Source organism: Hipposideros armiger, unplaced genomic scaffold, assembly GCF_001890085.2.
Source record: "Hipposideros armiger isolate ML-2016 unplaced genomic scaffold, ASM189008v1 scaffold_443, whole genome shotgun sequence".
Classification (NCBI taxonomy): Eukaryota; Metazoa; Chordata; class Mammalia; order Chiroptera; family Hipposideridae; genus Hipposideros; species Hipposideros armiger.
The window spans coordinates 1,023,372-1,042,594 of NW_017731793.1; the positions used below are offsets into that span (position 1 = coordinate 1,023,372).

General features: G+C 52.3%; 1 protein-coding gene across 1 annotated transcript in view; it reads left to right on the forward strand.

Moving 5' to 3' along the window:
• The window catches only part of CABIN1 (calcineurin binding protein 1), a 174,519-nt gene that overhangs the window by 68,503 nt on the left and 86,793 nt on the right, over positions 1-19,223 (forward strand). The window contains exons 17-23 of the mRNA XM_019665398.1: positions 1,966-2,127; positions 2,915-3,121; positions 3,308-3,453; positions 5,826-6,087; positions 8,249-8,509; positions 11,897-12,048; positions 13,520-13,698. Of these exons, the coding sequence (XP_019520943.1) occupies positions 1,966-2,127; positions 2,915-3,121; positions 3,308-3,453; positions 5,826-6,087; positions 8,249-8,509; positions 11,897-12,048; positions 13,520-13,698 (1,369 nt within the window). The remainder of the gene's footprint in view (positions 1-1,965; positions 2,128-2,914; positions 3,122-3,307; positions 3,454-5,825; positions 6,088-8,248; positions 8,510-11,896; positions 12,049-13,519; positions 13,699-19,223) is intronic.

The following is a 19,223-nucleotide window of genomic DNA, read 5'->3' on the forward strand; positions in this document are numbered from 1 at the left end:
CTCTTAACCAACGTGCCACTCGGCCGGCACTTGTCTTATTCTCTTGGCCAGGGGTCAGCAAAACTTTTTCTGTAAAGGAACAAATAGTCTTTTAGGCTTTGCAGGCCCATAGGGTTTCTGTCACAACTACTCAGTGCTCCCAGCCATAGACATTATGTAATGACAATATGTAAAAACTTGTGGATGTTAAAATTTGAATTTCATATTTCAGTTGTTACAAAATAGTATTCTTTTTTTGATTAAAAAAAAATCATTTAAAAATGTAAATGCTATTCTTAGCTCCTGGGCAAGAAACAGGCAATGGCAAGATTTGTCCCATGGGCCATAGTTTGTCACTCCTTATCTAGAGTTCTCTGTCTCTCTCTCTCTCTGTCTCTCTCTCTCTCTCTCTCTCTCTCTCTCTGCCTCTCTCTCTCTCTCTCTCATAGATTTTAAAATATTGTCTCTTTCTTTAGTGATGGTAGGTCCATTTAGATTTTCTCTTAAGTCAATTATATTTTGGAATAGTGTCCGCATAAGCATAAAGTTGTTCGTGGCATTTGCTTATGATTTAAAATGCCTCTGTGGTACCTCTAGTTATGCCCCCTTATTCACTGCTAAAACCATTTATTTGTGTTTTTTCCCCTTTTTAAAAAATCTTTTCTGAGGGTTATGTAAATTAGATTTTTCAAACTACCAGCTATTGGTTTATTGATCTGTTTTTTTTTCTTTGCTTTCTAGTTCATTAATTGCCACTTTAGTATTTATGATTTCTTTTTATGTTTTTTTTTTGGACTTATTTTGTGTTTTTTCTAACTTATTGAGGTAAATCTTATTTCAGTGTTCACTCATCTAATACATACATGCATTGAAGGTTATGATTTTTCCCCAAGTACATTTTTAGCTATATACCATAATTTTGACATTTGGTATTTGCTATCTTTATGTAATTGACTTCTAATTTTATCTAATGACATTCAGAGGATGTGGTCTGTATTATATGTTGTCTTTGGTATTTGTTGAGACTTGCTTTTTGTCTAGTTTTGGTAAAAATCCCATGGATTCTTGAAAAAAAATGTGTATTTGCTAATAGTTGAACATAGCAATAGCCATTAGATCTGATATCCATAGATGTGACTTGTTAACTGTGTTGTTCCCATCCTTTGTAATCGTCACTGATGTTTCTTGAGAGAGATTTCCTCAGCCCTAATGGGATTTATCATCTTACATTGTAATTTATAATTATTTATTTAATTAACTGCTCCTCCATTGGAACCTGAGCTTCTTAAAAGCAGGGAATGTGTGGGGCTGGCCGAGTGGCTCGTTGGTTAAGAGTTGGCTTGGGAGCGTGAGCTCTGAGCAGCAGGGCCACTGGTTCGGATCCCACATGGACAAGTGATGCTGTGCCTGTTACAGGTCGAACAACAGCTCCACCTGGAGCTGGGCTGCTGTGAGTGGCCAGCAACGGCATAAGCTGCAGTGGGCTGCCATAAGCTACCGTGAGCAGCTGGCAGCCGGTGTGAGCTGCTGTGAGCCACCATGAGCGGCCGTCCAATGGACAGCAACTTGTCTGTTCCCCTTCCCCAATTCTCCAACGCTGTTCCCTCCCCCAATTCCCCAATTAAAACTTAAAAAAAAAAAAAAAGCAGGGATTGTGTCACACTGTGCCTAGCATAGGAAGGTGCTCAGTAAATATAGTGAATGGCTAAATAAATTAATAAGACATTCCCAGAGGGCATATAATATCTCCTTCTAGCAGCTGGTAGAAGCTGACAGGCTGTGCTAGAAAAATGGCAGCTTAGCAAGCCCCTTAGTAGGCCACTGCCAGAGCTGGGCCCAGAATGGTTCCCACGGGGGTGACAGGCCTAACAGACGTGGCCTCCTCTGGTTAATAGGATTAACAGAGTGGTGGGCTCCCTGGGGCCTTGTTGTGCCAGGGAAGTTGGGGGCCCTCTTCTCAGGTGTCTTTTCCCGCCTTCCCACTAGGTACGGGTTCTCCAGAAGGAGCTTGCTGCGTCCACCTCTGAAGACACACACCCCTATAAGGAGGAGCTGGAGACAGCTTTGGAGCAGTGCTTCTACTGCCTGTACAGCTTCCCCAGCAAGAAGAGTAAGGCCAGATACCTGGAAGAGCACTCGGTCCAGCAGGTGAGGCCCTGTACCAGGCCCACTGCACCTGCCCATGCTGGGAAGAGCGGGGCTCGGGGAAGCAGGGGCTCTGCGTGCTCCCAGAGGATGTCATTTGCCAGCATGCAGCTCTGTAGTCCCAGGGTGGAGCTGCATCAGAAGGACGAGAGGATGGCCCGATGTTATCTGATCATTACACAGAGTAGCTTCACAAGTGTTGACTAATTGTTCGAGAATGCAGCATGGCAAATTTCAATCGATTTTCTTTTAACAATTTAGATAATACAAATAATTCCTTAGAGGGTTTTCATTTTTTGTTGTTTTGGTTTTCAGAGCACCATTGGGAGTATTATCTCATGGCTCATCAATACTGTCAGTTATTCTCTGATCTTATGAATTCCAGCCCATGAATGTAAGCTTCTTTGGGCAGGGCCCCTGCTATAGCCCCCACACAGAGTTCAGATCCACCTCAGCCCACAGCAGCCACTTAGTCGGTATTTGTTGATGGGGCGGCTGAGGCAAGGAGAGGACCAGTGGCCTGCCCACAGTCCCTACCCTCTGGCTTGGCCACATGGACTCACAAAGTGCTGCCGTTGGCTTCCAGCAGTTTTCTTGATGCTGGTTCATTTTTCTTCAGACACTTGGGTTTGGGGTTAAATTGGGCGTGCAGATTTTTCAAAGTATACGGGCTTGTTTTAGGCTAATATATTATAACTTTGTCTGCATGGACATTTCGTTTCTGTGGAAGAACTTCCTCTTTGTGCTTTGCCTCGATCATGCCATAATCTGCCTTCTGTCTTTTTTCAAGGTGGACCTTATATGGGAAGATGCCCTGTTTATGTTTGAGTACTTTAAGCCCAAGACCCTTCCTGAATTTGACAGCTATAAGACTAGCACCGTTTCTGCTGACTTGGCCAACCTCCTGAAGAAAATTGCCACCATCGTGCCTCGAACAGAGAGGCCGGCCCTGAGCCTGGACAAAGTCTCCGCCTACATAGAGGGGACCTTGGCTGAGGTAGGGGCTGTGTCCCATCACCTTCTCATCCAGCACTGCTGCTTCTATGCTGTGGCTCTGCACCAGAAGTCAGGGTCCTCAGGGCCTGTCCTGTGCTGATGTGAATGGTCCTGGATTCGCAGCATTCCTGCTCATGTGTGAGTCCCTGGCTCTGCCTCCCCTTACCCTTGCCCTCTCGCCTGTCAGGTGCCCTGCCTCCCAGAAGGGGCTGACCCCTCCCCTCCAGTGGTGAATGAGCTCTACTACCTTCTGGCTGATTACCATTTCAAAAACAAGGAACAGTCCAAGGCCATCAAGTTCTACATGCATGACATCTGCATCTGCCCTGACAGGTGAGTGACTGGTGGCTGGGGACAGTGACCTTGGTTTGGGGCCACGTCGGTGGTGCCGCCAGGTGACTGCAGCTCAGCAAGCTCTTCCCTGCTCATGGCAAGGAAGCCAGGGAAGAAGGAATGACAAGGTGGCTTAGACTCTACAGTTATTAGTAAAGGCAGGTTCTCCATAAAAAGAAGAACAATGGAGAAGACCTCTTTCCAAAAGACTCCTGGGATGGGCATTGGGATCAAAGAAGGTATGAGGTGTCCATCTGGGTCCTGACCTGCAGGGTAAGGATGTGCAGCCTGGCTCCATCCTGTGGGCTGTGTGCTGCCTCCTTTCCAGCTCCTGCCCTGAGAAGTTGGGTGATGAATACTCCTGCTTCTCCTACTGCAGTGTCCTTAAAATTACAGTTGTTTTTCTCATTTTGAGGGTGGAGTGGGTGGGAGTAATAGAAACACTCAAGCAAGAGTTCTCTTTCCTTGCTTTGATGCAGTGCGTTGTTGGCAGTATCAATTGTCATGACAGTAAATGTAGGAGAGTCCATTGCACAGGAAGCTTGTGCATTCTTCCCACTGAACTCTGGTGGCTTTTTCTTAAAATGTATGATTGACCTGCTTGTCCTGAGGCCCCTGCTAAGCTCATAAAGTTTGATTCGCTTGATTGAGTGGAATATTCTCTCATGGCTGCCACACGTAAGAGGTAAACCTTCGGTCAAGGTCAAAACAAGGCCACCCTCTGTGGCTGACCTGTGTCTGAAGGGTCCAGAGTAGCATCTGTAGGCAGCCTTCCCGGAAGTAGTTGGGGGCCAGCCTATGGTGCTATGGTGGCTGCCGTTGAACCATGGGTAAGCCACCTCCCTCAGGGGAACTGGAGAGTTCCACCTTGTCGTGATCCACCTGGCCATGGGGAGAAGGGGCTGGGGTCTGAATGGAAAAGTCAATTTGCACAACTTCAATAGCTTGTGGGTAAGGTTCTCCCAGACCTCTCTTACTCAGCCTATGGTTTTCTCCAGGCAGGGAGCCATGTGCTGGTAGCCCTGCTGTCCTCTCCGGGGTTGCTGTGGACCAGTGTGGTGGAGCAGACCCACACATGCTGCCTGCTTGCTCACTGTGCAAGGCAGTGAGGAGACATTGCTGCCTCCACACCTGAAAAATGAGGGCGATCACACCTACTTGTCCATGAGGAGGTGGGAACCTGGCGTGCCATCTCTCACCTGACAGCCCCTCAGTCAATGACGAGAGGGTCAGAATGGCTCAGCTGGGCCTTGCTCCAACCTGCACACCCAGCTGTTCAGAGAGTATCAACTCGTCAGGCCCAGCCCACCGAGAGCCATCCTGGAGAGGTGGGGTCTCCTGTGAGGACCTGCCCCAGGGCCAGGAGGGACTTGGTGGCTTGGCCTGGGCCTCCTCCATTATGGCCCTAGCAGGCAGACCCCAGGGGAGATGGGCTCAATCTCATCTTCTGTGCTAGCCAAAATGGAAGTTTGGATATTGTTGTTTTTTTTCTTTAAACCTTCTGAGCCCACTGGGTACAGGTGAAGCCCACAGCAGATGTCTGGGTGGACAGTGGAGTGTTTTAGCCGGTGTTTGTTTGTGGTTCCTGTGGAAACACAGCGTCTGTGAGGATGCTAGTGACCTTTTTCTTCTCTACCCGTGTTCACCATTCCTTCTGTTCTTGCTGAGATGGCCAGGCATTGTGTAGTGGCATTTGGGGACGGGGAGGCTGGGATAGGCCCCAGTACAGCTCATCCCCACTGCCAAAGAAACAACTCTGAGTCCAGTGCCAGGACCAGGCCTGCCCTGCATGAGTAAGAGCCCAGCGCACAGACTCTGGATGCTTCCCCATTCTGAGTTCACAATGTCACTGTTCCTCAGGGCCCCAGTGTCCCTTTAGGTCAGCACTCTTCAAGTGCGGGCTGTGCACTGCTCTGCTAGAATCAGGAACAAGGCTCTTGGTAGCGCACAGAGGAGCTCTTTTAAGTTTTTGTGGTGATGTGTCTGTTCTTGGTTGCTTGTATTTGTGACAGGAGGTAGCGGTTTCCATTGTGGTACTCCTGCGGGCACAGGGGCAAGCACCCATGTGGTCTCTTCCCTTAAAGCAAGGGCAAAGGGGGTTGCCGAAGGCCCCCCAGGTCACCTTGGGGCGGGGAGCAGGGGGTGTGGGGTAGGCGTCAAACTCCCCTTCAGATGGTGGGCACCGTGTTAGGGAGCGTCTACCGGGGCCAGCTCTTGGCACACTAGGGAGTTTCCTCTCTTAATCCCCAGAGCTGGGCTCTGGGCCCTGGTCTGGGATCTGGGCTCCCACAGTGCCTTGCCCTCCGGGCTGTCATGTCAGCAGTGCTGTAAGGGCAGTGATGTGTTTACTGGTGCTTTTATTGTGACCCCAGATTCGATTCCTGGGCAGGCATGGCCCTGGCCCGGGCCAGTCGCATTCAGGACAAGCTGAACTCCAATGAGCTGAAGAGCGATGGGCCCATCTGGAAGCATGCCACGCCTGTCCTGAATTGCTTCCGGCGGGCCCTGGAGATCGACAGCTCTAACCTGTCCCTGTGGATTGAATACGGCACCATGTCCTATGCCTTGCACTCCTTCGCCTCTCGCCAGCTGAAACAGTGGAGAGGCGAGCTGCCCTCCGAGCTTGTGCAGCAGGTAAGGCGGGGTACTGTGGAGGGGCTGCCATGCAGCTGTCTGACTGGAGTGCCCTCTGGTCGGCAAAGTTCTGTCCTACCTGGTCTTTGCTCTTGTCCTCACAGCCATGCTGGGAGTTCATGGATGATTCTCCCCATGAATCATACTGTGGTTAGTGACAGCTTGGTCCCTGGTCTTTGGACACCCAGTCCGATGTGGATGAATTCAGGGCCAACTGTATGGCCTGAGAGAGGTATTTGACATTCTTGCTGTGGTTTTGGCTGTATATAGGGTGACCACTCATTCTCCATGGCAGTATTGTCAGAGCCGACATCTCCTGAGCCCCTCTTACGGGCCAGCCCTGGGCCAGGCACCCGAGCCACGAGGTGAATGAGGTGCCATGCAGAGGGTGCATATCCAGCTCTGAGGATGGTGAGGGTATCTAACAGAGCTTCTGAAACAGAGCAGACCCTCAGTCTCTGTCCCTCCTGTTCCTGTCTGAGGCATTCTGGCTGCTGAACCTACTAAGGACAGGGACACTGACAGTGTGTGCTTTATGTAGGGCGGAGAGGGGCCGCGGCTTCTTGGTGGGGATCTGTGTGGTGCCAGGTGACAGTCCAGATGGGGGGCTTTCCACGGTCCCCCTTCCTTTCTCAGTATGAGCCTCAATGGCAGAGCTGGGTGGTCAGAGGGCTAGTGACGTGGTCAAAACCACAGGGCTACAGAGCAATCAGAGTAGAAGGACTTTGTAAATAACTGCCTTTTACTTTAACAGATTTGCCTCAGAATCCCATTGGGGAGGGGATATGATAGAGTCGCTTGGTTTCTGCCATGTTTTGACCCTGTACTGTGACTCTTTCTACCAGATTTCACCCAGTGATGGTTTCTTGATTTCTAGCTGGTAATTTTCTTTCCCCAGAAGTGTCTGGCAGAGCACTGGTGTAGCACCTAGGCTCCTTTGTGTCAGCTCCAGGGTCATTGCTATAGGAAATGCACAGAAATAAGCATCCGTTGGGCAGATGTCTACAGGGCAGCCTCCCCGTGTGCAGTGGAGCCTAGGTACTGCTCTCCTAGGCTGTGAGCAATGCCCTCAGCCTCTCCCCTCCTCTGGACCCTGAGATGAGATGAGATGAGATGAGAAGAGGCCGCAGCCTCCCTGCCATCGGGCCACGGCCATGGAAAGGAGGGGCCAGAGACCTGGGGTGCACAGAACAGCCGCTTCTGTGCCCCACACAGGCAGTCTTTACTCCAGCTTCCAGCCGAGGAGCTCTGGGGTGGAGGGACGTGGGTGTAACTGATGCTGACATCCTGCATAGATAGCACCTGGGGTGCTGCTGGCCCCTTATACGGGGAGTGCAAAAGTTTCTGAGTTGGAAAGCCTCTTAGAAGCTGACTCTCTGTCCTAGCTGTTCCCACCTGTAGTGTGTGAGAAGGTGACTGGAGGCACTGCTACAGACGCCCAGGCTCCAGGTCAGCGGGGCTTGGATGGGGCTTAGGAACCCGCTTTTTTATAAACACCCTACGTCCCTCTAGAAGGGTACGGAGAGAGCAGGGGGGGGGGAAGTCCTGTGGTATCCCAGGGGCGTACATCCTCTCCAGTGCTGTGAAGCTGGGTGCTGGGTGCACATCCTCTCCAGCTCTGCTCGCCCACCCTAGTGAGAGGGTGAGAGAATAAGGTGCCCACTGCCTGCAGTGGAGGCTTCTCTCAGAATGTCACCTCTAGCTGCCTAGCCTTCTCAGACGGACGTGGCAGAGCTGCTGTTGGCTTGGTACTCCTGGCAGTGATGGCTGGCAGCCCTTGCAGCCTTAGCCCCATGCTGTCCTCCCCTCCCAGGCACAAGGCCTCACTGCAGCCACTTAGGTCATAGTTGGGACCTTTAAAAGGGTGTCAGTAGGTACTTCATAAACTCATAAACTGTTAGAAACAGGAGGGGAAGGTAGAAGAAAGAACATGGAGTTGACATGTGGTAACCGGGGTTTCAGTCCAGTTCTGTGTGCCTTACTTGATGTGGGCTACTGAGGAGTCCCCAGGCCTCTCCACACTCATTGTCCCCAGCTGTGTCTCAGGGTTGTTGAAAGGATCATTAATTTGCAAACAAGGCAGCAGGGCTTCCTACAGGATAAGGCACGATACTGTGCAGGTTTGGGCTGTGTGCCTAAGCTTGGCCTGGTCTCGTTACAGATGGAGGGCCGGCGTGACAGCATGCTGGAGACAGCCAGGCACTGTTTCACATCCGCAGCCCGCTGTGAGGGCGACGGTGATGAAGAGGAGTGGCTCATCCACTACATGCTGGGCAAAGTGGCTGAGAAGCAGCAACAGCCGCCCACCGTTTACCTGCTGCACTACAGGCAGGCTGGCCACTACCTGCATGAGGAGGCCGCCCGCTACCCCAAGAAGATCCACTACCACAATCCACCTGAGCTGGCCATGGAGGCCCTGGAGGTGACAGCGTGCCGGCCTGGGATGGGGAAACAGGGCAGGGGCAGGCCGGTCTCTCTGCCTCCCTGGGGATGGGGCACGCGGTCCCAGTGATGGAAACTGCGGTGGTGTTCAGCAGCTTTGTGTGCAATTAAATTAACGCAGCCTTTCCACTCTTTCTAAGGGATGCTTACCATCCTTTGTGGGAGAGTGAGCATTTTGTTTTCTCCCAGACGAAAATCGTCTTTCCTTATTAGCACACACAGGTTCCAAGACCCTGGCTTGATGACATCAGTGCAGTGCAGCATTCACACCCTGCAGCCTGGCAGGAGGAGGGCAGGTGCCCTTAGTTCCCAGGGTGCAGATGAAATATCTGAGGCCTAACGAGCATGTGCCCAGAACACCTGGCTTGGCAGGACTGAGCCAGGGAGCAGCCTGTTCTCAACCTCAGATTTGGGGTCTTCCACTGCTCCCCAAGAGCAGAGCACTTGTTTATGCTTGGATTTGCTTTATGATTTCTGGAGCACTTCACACGATGCTAACTGGTGGTCGTGGCAGTCCTGTGAGGTGGGCTGGGTGGCCGGGACCAGCACATTCTGTAGGGAGGAAACCAAGGACGTGGATCCAGATATACTTCACCCTTTCTGAGGCTACATGCCTAGCCAGCGCCCCAGTCCCATGTGCCTGGCTTCATAGAGCTCAGGGCAGAATCTGCTTGCTTATGCCTTTTCTGCCTTTATGTATTGTTTTTCTGATTATAAAATTAACATATATGCATGGTTTAAAAAAATATATAAGAATCAAACAGTTCACAAACACTTAAAGTGAAAAGTTAAAGTCCCAGCGATCCTAATCCCCCGCCCCAGTCATACCCTATGAACAGTTTGGGTATGTCCTTATCTTTCTAGATTTTTTGCCCTATTTACATATAGATGCACAGTAACATTTTCTTACCATTTTGCAACTTGCCTTTTTCACTGGACAAGATGTAGTGGAAGGAGTCGTGGGCATCCATGAATTTGCCCAGACCCTTCTTCATGAGTTTGACCTTCTCTTCCACTTCTTCCGTGACAGGCAGGGTACAGGCAAGGCATGGACTTTCACACGTATCAGGGAACACTCAACTGAGTACAGTTGGCTCTTGAATGAAGGGACTCAGGGTGCCGACTACCCATGCAATCGAAAATTAATGAATACCTACAGTCGGCCTTCCAAATACTCAGATTCCCAACTGCCAGTTGGCCCTTGAACAACGTGGGTTTGAACTGCACAGGTCAATTGAATGAATTCTGGGGTCAATTGAAAAAAAAAATCCACATATAAGTGGACCTGCCCAATTCAACTTGTATTGTTCAAGGGTTACCTGTATTTCCAAGAGTCATTTAACATCGAATCAACAATGTCTCGTTGCCCTAAAAGGTTGTGCTGATCTATTATCTGTTTTCCCTCAACCTAGCTAGAGCCTCATTTTAATATTTGATAATCTTGTGAACAAACAAAAAAAGTCACATTTTAAAAAAATGATTCATGCTAAGTGGTTAATAGCAGCTATTTTGGGGCCACATTTGTGGGGAGGGTCACCATAAAGTGTGGAAGCAATACTTCCTATCGAGCATGTCTTCAGCAGTTTCCTGGTTGCTGTCATTCACAGCCCCAGGTCCACATCCCCCCCCCATCACAGTTCTTTCATGCCTTCCACTTGGGCTTCATGTGCCTGTCCTTGGAGGGACTTCCGCTTTGGGGATGAGAAGCCTGAGGCCCAGAGTACTGGTGTGACTTGCCCTAAGTCAGCAGCAGTAAAGAAGGGCAGTGGGGCCAGATCCCACTGAGCCCAGGGCTCTCACGAGGCACCTCTGGGCAGCACTGAACCTTCCTACAGTGGGAGGTGGCCCAGCACTCAGGAAAATGACCACTCTGTTTTTCTTCCATGGTTTTCTCTTCAATTTTTGCTTCTGCTGCTACCTGATAGAACCAACGACAGGCAGGATGGTGGCCCCATAGGACTCAGGGACTCCCAGATGAGGAACCGAGGCCGCAGCTGTGTAGACTTCTCTCCTCCAGCACACCACACTGGCTCTCAGGAGAGTGGGAGCTCAGCTAGAACATGTGTATATCTTGCTTTAAAAATGAATTTCTCTTAAGAATTTAACCCTGCCCTTGTGAAAATTCCCTTCTGCTGTTGAGCCCTCATTCAAAATATAGTAATACCTTGGTTTGCGAGCATAATTCATTCCGGAAACAAATTACTCGTATTGCAAGACATTGCTCATTTACCACGTTAAAATGTATTAGAAATGTTTGCTCATCTTGCGGAACACTCGCAAACCATGTTACTCGCAATCCAAGGTTTTACTGTACTTTACTTGCCACTAGGATAAACATTGCCAGTTGGACACTTTGATCTCCCCCAAGTGTGGCCACCTGGGCATGCGTGGGTGCCTTGCAAGTTTCCTGCATCTGAAAATGGAGTTGCTGGACCAATTGCTCTGTGGTTCATGGGTGGGCTAGAGGGAGAGGGTCTCTGTCTAGGATGCCCCCCTGAGAGTGCTGCCCACGCCGGACCTCCAGGCATCTCACGTGGGTGGGTCCTTGGCGACATCTCTTGAGAGCCACCTCTGGGTGGGGGGAGGCTGGTTAATCAGGGCCTGTAGCCACAGTGGTTCTCAGCCCTCGTGGCACCCACTGTGCCATCTGAGGGAGCATGTGCCGCAGGTGGGAGCCCACACTGCACTCACCCCTGGGTGGGAATGTCAGGCCAAGTTGCCCGTGGAGGTGCCTGTGTGTGGCGTGGCATTTGCTTGAGGGCAATAAAGGACCAGAGACATGATGGACCTGGGTTTAACCTGGCCCTGGGCTTTCCTGCTGTAAGGCCTTGGACAACTCACTTCACACGTTTGTAAATGGTTTCAAGGAAGTAAAGGAAAGAACAAGCCCCTCCTGCCACCCTGCACCCACTGGAGGGAGCTTCTCGAGGCCTGTGGTACCTACTTGCCCAGGTACTCGGACACCAACAGAAATCCCCCACACTCCTCGCCTCACGGATTCCACAGTCCAGTGAGGAGACAGGTGTGGAGGCTCTCTTTCTGTGGGTGCCAAGAGAGGGGCACAGAGAGGGCACTGTACTCCATGGAGGGAGGAGGGGCTCTGAGCAGTGGAGGGGTTGCTACTCTCCTTATCACCGTATACCTGGGTTACTGGGCAAATGTTTAAGCAAGAATGCTAATAGTTTGTGTCCATTTGAATTGCTTTGAGTGAGTTGACAGGTTGGCTGGTTTTAAAGCTAATGAGAAGAGGCAGTGTGTGGCGGCACGTCTTCCCGGTCAAGGGCCCGTTTCCCGTGTGGCTGACTGGCCTGTGGAATGAACCTGAGCGACTGGGAGGGCTGCTCACACCCGAGTGTCGTTCCTCTAGGTGTACTTTCGGCTCCACGCTTCCATCCTGAAGCTCCTGGGGAAGCCCGATGCCGGGGTGGGTGCAGAGGTCCTGGTCAACTTCATGAAGGAGGCTGCAGAAGGACCCTTTGCCAGGGGCGAGGAGAAGAATACGCCCAAAGCTTCAGAAAAGTGAGTAGCCCATACTCACCCAGCAGCTGACCCCCTGTGAACCCCAGTGGTTCATTTATGGCAAGGTGATGTCAGGGGGTGCTGCTGAGTAAACCGGAGCTCATGGAGTCTCTGGATCTCATCTGGAGACTTCTGATGGCGGGACCAAGGAGAGGCTGAGTGTGTCCTTGGTCACCTCACCCCGTGGCCATTTCTGGTCCACCCCATCCTCCAGGGCACGGTCCTAGAGAGAAGCTGACTCCTTCCCCTCCCACACGGGGGTGCAGCGCTGCTCGGTGCAGAACACTGTAGGAGAGCAGCGTTCACATTTCCGACTCTTGCTCCTGGGTCCTCTTCCAGAGCCTCTCCCAAGCGTGGGAGCCCTCTGAGGGCCTGGTCTGCTGCCCGTTCTGAGAAACAGGGAGGGGCATGGGAGGCATGGACTCTTTCTGTAGTGCCAGAGAGCTCGAGTGCATCCTCGAGGACAGGCTTATGGGGGAGATGGGCACACACGTGGCAGGTCACACAGGTGGACACAGTATGCCTAGAAGTTATACATGTGTTTTTTAGTCACAAAGGGCCCCTGACTTAGTGATGTTGGCTTTTATTGATCCTAATTCTTTTTCAAAAAATTTAAAAGTTATACCAGTAAAACATGAATATATTCTACTTACAGAAAATTCTGGCAGTTTATAAACATATGGACTAAAATATGACAAACCTCTTACCTCCCCAGAGTTGGAGACTATTCAGTTTAGTTTTTCAAATCATTTTTTGTTCATTTATACGCACTTACATGTACACATGCAATTATAGAGTTTCTTTTATTTTATAAAAACGAACTTCTGAAGGTTTTGTTTTAGAGTTTTATTTTTCCGCAATAATGGTTCTGGGACCCAGTCCACAGAGATGGTACCCCTTTCTTTCTCGTGGCTGTCAGTGGTCTGTGGCTCCTGTTTATTTCATAGCATTGGATGCTCCTGGCTTCTGTGGCCATTTTGACAGACATTGCAGGTGTTCCTAACTCTTGCTCAACAGTGCACTTGTGAGCACGTAGTAAATCCAGATTATTTTCCCTGTCTGCGTACTAGTCATTTAATCTGTCAGCCTCAGGCCTCATACAGAAGGGTGGTGACTTGGTGTGGAGGGTGCTGAAGTGGGCACTTCTGAGATAGGGCCTGTCAGCTCCCCCGCAGTCTCTGGGGCTTGAGACCTGAGACACCTGCAGAGCCCAGCCATAGTTGGGGTCTGAGCCTGAGTGGGTGATGTGGGGGCAGCTCCTTCAGTGCCTCAAGCATACCAACCAGAGAGGTGCAGGGGTGGGTGGCGGAGGGTGTGTGTGGGAGCAGCCGGCCTTGAGAAGGGTGGAGGAAGCCCTTGAAGGTAGCGGGGGGATTTGGCAGCTGGGAAGGGCACCGTCCCAGACCAGCACACATCTTATTTCAGTGTGAGGCGGAGATTTTGACCTGCACCCCAACCCTCTGCCTCATAGGGAGAAGGCCTGCCTGGTGGACGAGGACTCCCACTCTTCAGCTGGGACACTGCCGGGCCCCGGAGCCTCCCTCCCTTCCTCCTCTGGCCCAGGTCTGACATCCCCACCTTACACAGCCACTCCGATTGACCACGATTACGTCAAATGTAAAAAACCCCACCAGCAGGCGACGCCGGACGGTACAGTCCCTGTTCTCCCTACTGCCAGCCCAGGGCGGCACGCCAATCAGGGGGCGGGAGCTTCGGGCGATGAGTCGCTTTGTTTTGGTGAAGGGGGGGTGCTGGGTCTGGGGTGACACGGGCAATGTTGCGGCTGTTCATTAACCTCATGGACTCACGGTGATTCTGTGCTTCCAAGACATGCTCAGGGTCGCCACCTGCCCGCGTGCCCACCTGGGAGCCAGGGTGGGGTGGGGCAGGCTTAGGCACCTTGTCTCCCTGAGCCTGTATTTTCCCACCTGCAAAATGGGGACGTCAAAGGGCAGTGGGGAGACTCCATAGCTGTCTGTGTCTGCGGGCTGCCTAGAGTGGCTCCTGTGCAGTCAGCTGCATTGTTATGGCAGTCATGGGAAGGCCATGACGTGCTGAGTCTGTCACCCCTGGGAATCCAGATATGGTCAGCTGGGACCATGTACAAGGCCATCCCATGTGGGATGGGGCAGGTGGCGACTGTTCAACCACATTCCTTACTAATATTAGGAGGCTTGCATGCTGACCTCGTAGCTTGCCTTCTTTATGTTCACATTTACAGAGAAAGCTAGTGACAGAGTATTCGCCGGAATGAGCCAAATTGGTGGACTTAGAGGGCCATTAAAGTGGAGCCCTGGGGAGGTAGTGACAATGCTGAAAGACACCCAGGCTCCCACTCACATGTCGCTCATCTCATCGGGGCTGTGGGGCAACGGGCCTTGTTCTGCCTTCCCCAGGGCAGTCGGACACCCCTAGCCATCCAGTGCATGGGTTCCTGGAGAGCATGGACATCGTCGAGTGAGCAAGGTTAAGAGCAGGTTTAGAGAAGAGCTGGCAAAGGGCGACAAGGTGGCAGTGCTTGACTTCCCTGGGGCTGGGGGGAAATGTGGTGATCTGAGAAACAAGGAGACTTGCAAGTATCCCCTCCTGGGTTCAGTTTGGTTTGCAGTATGTGTGTGTGTTGATCCACGCTGTGGATCCAAGTGTGTGCTGTGCGGCTCCATCACCTCCCTCCTGTCCAGCTGTTGGACCCTCCCTGACCTCCCCCAGAGGTTGGAGCAGAAGTGGGAATGACTGGCCTGCCTGCTCCTCTACGCTTCAGTCCTACAGACATTCCCGAAGTAAGGCCCTTCCCTCTTCTTATTTAACTCAAGTTAAGCAGGAAAACCACTCTGTTCCCAGCCTTCTACTCATGGGAATTTATTTTGGGAATAAACCCCTGCTCTGGGAATTAGTTTCTGCCAGGTACTTCCTGTGAGGCTTTAGCACCATGCCGGTTTTCTGAAGAGAGGACTGCTTCTTGCGGTTATCCACCGGCCTGCCGCTGGCACTCTCCTCAGCCCTGCAGGCTTGAGCTGAGCTCAGGCAGCAGGAGCTCACAGAACTGGGTATGCCTCCCCTGGTGTGGGCACCCCCGGGAGCAGGGAAGGAGGGAGGCAGGACGGCCTCAGAAGGAGGCCGTGACACCACCTTGGACTGCTGCCCAGCTGTCCCATGTTGGTGCACAAATATCCATGAAGCTGTGGGGGAGTAAGAGTGCTGGGGCCCGGTGCTAGTGTGACCTGTCCTGGGTCCAGCATGGTTATTTGTTGTGGAATTTTGCAAAGGGACTCATACAAATGGGCTCCTATCAACGATATGGAGCCGTGTAGATCCCATGGCCTTCCTTTGCTTAGTCCCAACCCAATGTGCCAGAAGCCCCCACTGGCCATACTGTGCTACGACCAGGCCTGGCTGCATGGTGCTGTCAGAACTCTCACCTCCCTCATCTTGGAGAAAAAGCAGTGTCTGCAACATGGAAATGTTTTGGGCCCGAAAATAGCCATGATCTTAGAATGTGAAAGTAGCCCTTTCAGCAGCCGTACTAGCTCCTAGGGAAAGGCCCTGGCTCAGGCAGAAGCAGCAGATTGCTGGTGTCAGGGGATATGCCAGCAGCCTCAAGGGTCCACATTACACACCTCTACTCCTGCCTCCCATGACCTGGCCAGGGCTGGCTGACCGGGCCCTGGGAGAGCCTGTGGCCTGAGACCAGCCTCGAGTGTCCTGTTGTGGGAAGACGGGGCATTAGTGCTCACTCCGGGTCTGAGCGGAGCCCTGGTACAGATGATGAGAAGCAGTTCAGGGACCCGCTCGATGTCAGACAGGGAGGCCAGAGCAGAGCGGGCCTTGGAGTGAGGGAAGACCTGAGTTACATTCCCAGCTCCATTGCTTACTTGCTCAGCAACCTTGGGCGAGGGACTTCACTTCTCTGAGCCTGTTTTCCTCACTTGTGTGGAGTAAGGTTTTCCTCAAGGGTATTAAACTAAGGTGCTTGCACATCATTAGCTGCCTCTTAGATGCAGTCATCCATCCCCAGGTCATCGGAGGCTGGCACAGGGACCAGGCAGCGCTGCATGGCAAGAGGAGCCCAAGCTCTGGGGCCAGTCACCCTAGGTTTCTACCCCAGCTTTCTCCAGCCACTTGTGTGGCCTCAGAAGAGGGGCAGGCAGCATCCTCGGAAGCGGCAACCTCTAAGTGGGCCTGGGCCATGGGCCTTCTTGGCCCTCGTCTGCACCAGTGGAGCCTGTCAGAGGCTAATTTGCCACCAACTAGACAGAAAGTCAAGCATCAGGACTTCCCTTGGGCATAGCTGGGATACCCTGCCTTAGAGCTGCCTTCATATGCCTTTGCTTCAAAACCATAAATCAGCTGGGTCAATTCTTATATGGTGTAAGATTTAGAAGAGATTTAGAAAGATAACTCCAGGTATATGGTGGCAGCTCGACACTTGATAATGGCTTCTCAGTAGGACTCAGATTCGCTCTCTGAACTGGCTCCACCTGCACCCTTGTGTCACCCATGCTAGGGTTGGAAGCATCCTGCAGCCCATCCACAACTCAGGTTGAAACCCCTTTGAACTGGCCCTCAGGCGTCTCTGAGACTCCACCACAGCGGGGTACCCCTGCAGCTGACCCGAGGAGGGGCCCTCTGGCCAAGCTGAGGGAGACAGAGACAGAGCCAAAGAACAAACTCAGTCATGGGCTGCTGCTCCTGGCGGCCCTGCCTGACCACTCCTCCCTGACCACTCCTCCCTGCCTGACTACTCCCTTCCATCCATCTTGGAATTTACCCAGAGTACTAAAATCCTTGGCATTGAAGCTTCCAGACCAGGAAAAGAAAGTCACTTGGGGAGCACATTTTGACCTTCACACAGCTCCCAATGATTTCTGTTTACACATGTTTAAACACAGCATAGTGAGATTTCTGAACAAAATCTGTTTCCTTCCCCCACATGCTGTGTGTGTGTGTGTGTGTGTGTGTGTGTGTGTGTACACATGTATGAATAATTGGACCCTACCACACAGCAGCATGTGCTTGCTCTGGGCTGGGTGCCTGTGGTGTGGTAGCACGTTCCTGTCCTCACAGTTGCCCTGTAGGCTTGGCCATGTGTCCTGTTCCCCACAAGGAAGCCCAGCCGAGGGCAGGTAGGTGCTCATCCAGGGCCATGTGGCCAGTTAGGGCAGAGCCAAGGGAGAGCTGGAGTCTCAGTCTCCTTCCAGCCCAGACCAGGGTGAGGCTACCATGAGGCTTGTCCCCATGCCCGCTGACCTGACGGAGACTGGTCTGTGTGTGTGTCCCCCTTTGTTGGAGGCTCACTGGTGATAGGACCATTACAGACACCTTGATCCATAACTTGACCTGGCTCATCCGGCCTTTGGGATGTATCCATAGTGTGTCTGTTGGACTGGCCAAGACCTTTGCTGTCTGTCTGGCAGGCTCCATGCCACCTCCGAATGCCAGAGCCAGAAAAGGTCTCAGAGGCCTGAGGCTGAGCCTTCTCTGGCTCACCTGTGGCCATACTCACCCAGGCATTCTATCAGCACTGTGCCAGGTACACAGGACAGTCCTGGTCTTAGAAGGGGAGACAGGTGTGAATCAGTGAATTACATAGCTGGAGGTTGGGGTGCAACTGAAAGTGTCCCAAAGAGACCTGGCCTAGCCTCTTGGTGTGGTGGGAGGCCTTCCTGAGGCAAAGCTTAGCCAGGATCTGAGGGATATGTTGGCGTTTCCCATGAGGTGAGAGGGAGGGACCAAGTCGGGGTCAGAAGAGTGGGGCCCCCCAGGGGCTGGTGTCCATGGTTGGATGCCCATCTGGCCCTATTTACAGCATAGACAGAGGCTGCCTTGAGTCCCAGGTTGTAGGGTGTAGGCCCACCCGGCCTCCGGGGGAGCCCAAGGGTGCCTTGTACCAAGCCCCTCATGCAACATCCATCCTCACCTGCCATGTCGCCGTCTGTGTCATGTCCTGTCTGTGCTCATCCTCGCTTGCTCACCCACACTGTCTCCATCAATATTGCCCGTGCTGCCCCTAACCCTGACCACACTCTGTCTCCAGGCTTTGTCTTTCTGCTTGCACTGTCACGGCTCGCTTCAGGGGACAGCGCAGACCGCATGCTTCACCCTCAGTCCGGCTCCCTGCTCCCCCTGTGACCAGGAGCACCTCCACATCTAGTCCTGTGATTTGGAGAGTGTGTGTTTGATGTGCTTGGCTTCTGCCCACAGCCCATCCTCCCAGTTCTGGCCCAGTGCAGATGCAGCAGTGGCCTCCCCTGCCCGCCTGCCCACCTGGCAGGTTTCTCAGTCCTGTATTCCCATTGCTTTGCTCTTTCTTGCTTTAAAAAAATAACAAAGGCAACAGACTCTAAGATACCAAGTTATCATTGCAAGGACAATTGTGTAAAAATGCACACTGTGCACAATCGTCAAGATGCTCAAAGGGAGGAGCTGCAGATGACACTCAGCGCTGCAGGGCAGGCCCGGCCTGTGCTCTGCTCACTGGCCTACCTTCCCAGGCGAGAGGAAGTCACCCTATGGCGGGCAAGCTGTGTTCCTGTGAACAGTCCCTCTCCACAGTGGGAGGGACTCTGAGTGCAGCTCAGCTTGTCCTGCATGTCCCCCACAGGGTGGGGACGGGTTTGAGGGCAGGGAGGGAGGCTGTCAGAGGGCAGAGCCAGTCACCTCCTTTGTTCTCCTCTCCTTCATTGTTCCCTTTTTCAGGCCACAGCTAATCATGGCATTTATTGAGTACCTGCTATGTGCTAGGGATGGAAGAGGGTGCCATGGGGAAAGCCAAGATGAGGGCATCCTGATCCCTACTGCCTGGTTGCATCTGTGTGTCCCTAGATAGTGTAATAGGGCTGTGGTCAGTGCTAAGAGGGAGTTCCTTGAGTTGGCTCTGGGGTTTGGTAGATTGGGTGGGCTTCCTGGAGGAAGCAGGCCTCCAAGAGAGGCTGGTGGGCCATTTTGGGTGAGGGACAATGGGAGCAGACATGGAAGTTGTGGAGTCCTACAGCTTTTGAATGCTAAGGTGACTGGGGTGGGCAGAAGGAGGCCTTGAGAGGAGAGAGAGAGAGCTTGGGCAACCAGCTAGGCCTGAAAAGGATTCTTTCCTATAGAAAGGAGGGAGAGTGACATGGCCCCGGCGTGTCTCTCTCTCCCTCTCTCCCTCTCTCCCTCTCTCCCTCTCTCCCTCTCTC